The sequence below is a fragment of the Priapulus caudatus genome, unplaced genomic scaffold (assembly GCF_000485595.1).
Source record: "Priapulus caudatus unplaced genomic scaffold, Priapulus_caudatus-5.0.1 Scaffold4868, whole genome shotgun sequence".
NCBI classification, from domain to species: Eukaryota; Metazoa; Priapulida; class Priapulimorpha; order Priapulimorphida; family Priapulidae; genus Priapulus; species Priapulus caudatus.
The window spans coordinates 1-1,459 of record NW_014581929.1 but is presented as its reverse complement, the minus strand read 5'-3'; the positions used below and the strand labels follow the sequence as shown (position 1 = coordinate 1,459).

The 1,459-nt window shown below is 44.9% G+C and overlaps 1 protein-coding gene across 1 annotated transcript in view; it reads right to left on the bottom strand.

Moving 5' to 3' along the window:
* LOC106819869 (glutamate receptor ionotropic, kainate 1-like) overlaps positions 1 to 1,361 on the bottom strand; it is a gene marked incomplete at both ends in the record, with an annotated part of 8,629 nt that extends 7,268 nt beyond the window's left edge. Inside the window, one exon of the mRNA XM_014824440.1 lies at positions 1,260 to 1,361. Within this exon, the coding sequence (XP_014679926.1) occupies positions 1,260 to 1,361 (102 nt within the window). The remainder of the gene's footprint in view (positions 1 to 1,259) is intronic.
* Positions 1,362 to 1,459: the final 98 nt, after the last annotated feature.

Genomic DNA, 1,459 nt, shown 5'->3' with positions numbered 1-1,459 from the left:
ACACACGCACGCACGCACGCATGCACAGACACACACAGACACAGACACACACACACACAGACACAGACACAGACACACACACACACACACACACAGACACAGACAGACACAGAAATACGTCAGCAACAAGTATCTATGTATTCACTGTGTATTTATTACGTGCAGTGCCACCTGGTGACGTGCGATGTCGAAAACTCGACAGAGTCTTGCAAGACGGTAGCAATCGCAGACGAGGAGTTGTGGAGAGATATTTATATGAGATCAGTATTTGTCACAGAGACACATAAATATGTCAGCAACAAGTATCTATGTATTCACTATGTATTTATTACGCGCAGTGCCACCTGGTGACGTGTTGTGTCGAAGAATCGACGGAACCTTGAAAGACGACGACAGTTGCAGATAGCTATAGAAACCAACGCCATCTGGTGTTAGGCATGAGAAACAGGCAACGCCATCTGATGTTAGATCAAAGCAAAGACAACTCCATGTAGCGACTGCCTTTGGTGTTATTAAAGGACAGGCAATGTTATTTTGAGTTAGCGAAAGGCAGACCATTCCCTTTGATGTTAGCTAAGAGACATTCAACGCCCTTGGCTGTTAGCCAAATCACAATTTTTATTGCTGCTAGCAGTAACGTGGGAGCAAACACGAAAGCCAGACAGCTCCCTCTGGTGTTAGCTGTAAGAAAGTCAACTCCCTCTGGTGTTAGCTGTGGGAAGGTCAACGCCCTCTGGTGTTAGCTGTGGGAAGGTCAAAGCCCTCTGGTGTTAGCTGTGGGAAAGTCAATGCCATCTAGTGTTAGCAGTAAAAAACACAACACCCTCTGGTGTTAGCTGTAAGAAACACAACGCCCTCTGGTGCTATAGGGTAAGAGCGGAGAGGGAGGCGTGCATTCGTACTTCTATGGTCGTAATGTAGAGGATGGGTTTGCCTGTGATGGGGTCGTGACTTGGTCGCTCTGTCTGCCGTCCGTTCTCCGATCCCTCCTTCACAATAACAAACCTTACTCTTGATGACTCATCGCATTGCATTTCATGAATTAATATTCAGTTATTATATCAGTAATTATAATGCGTGGTGTTCAGGTGAAAGCAACATCACTTTCAGGTGGTCTCTCTCTCTCTCTCTCTCTCTCTCTCTCTCTCTCTCTCTCTCTCTNGTAGGTTTACCTTGTAGTTGAAGCCTAGCTCCATGGCTATGTGGTTATAGATATGTCAGTAGTTCTGTATAGAGTTATTAGTTATACGTAGGTTTACCTTGTAGTTGAAGCCTAGCTCCATGGCTATGTGGTTCAGCATGTCGTAGCAGAATCCCTCCCACGTGTGAGTGTCATTATTATACATCATGTAAGGAGTCTCCTAATCAAACATAAACACACACAGATCGAAATATTAATATACGCTCAGTATATATAACACACACACACACACACACACACACACACACACACACACAC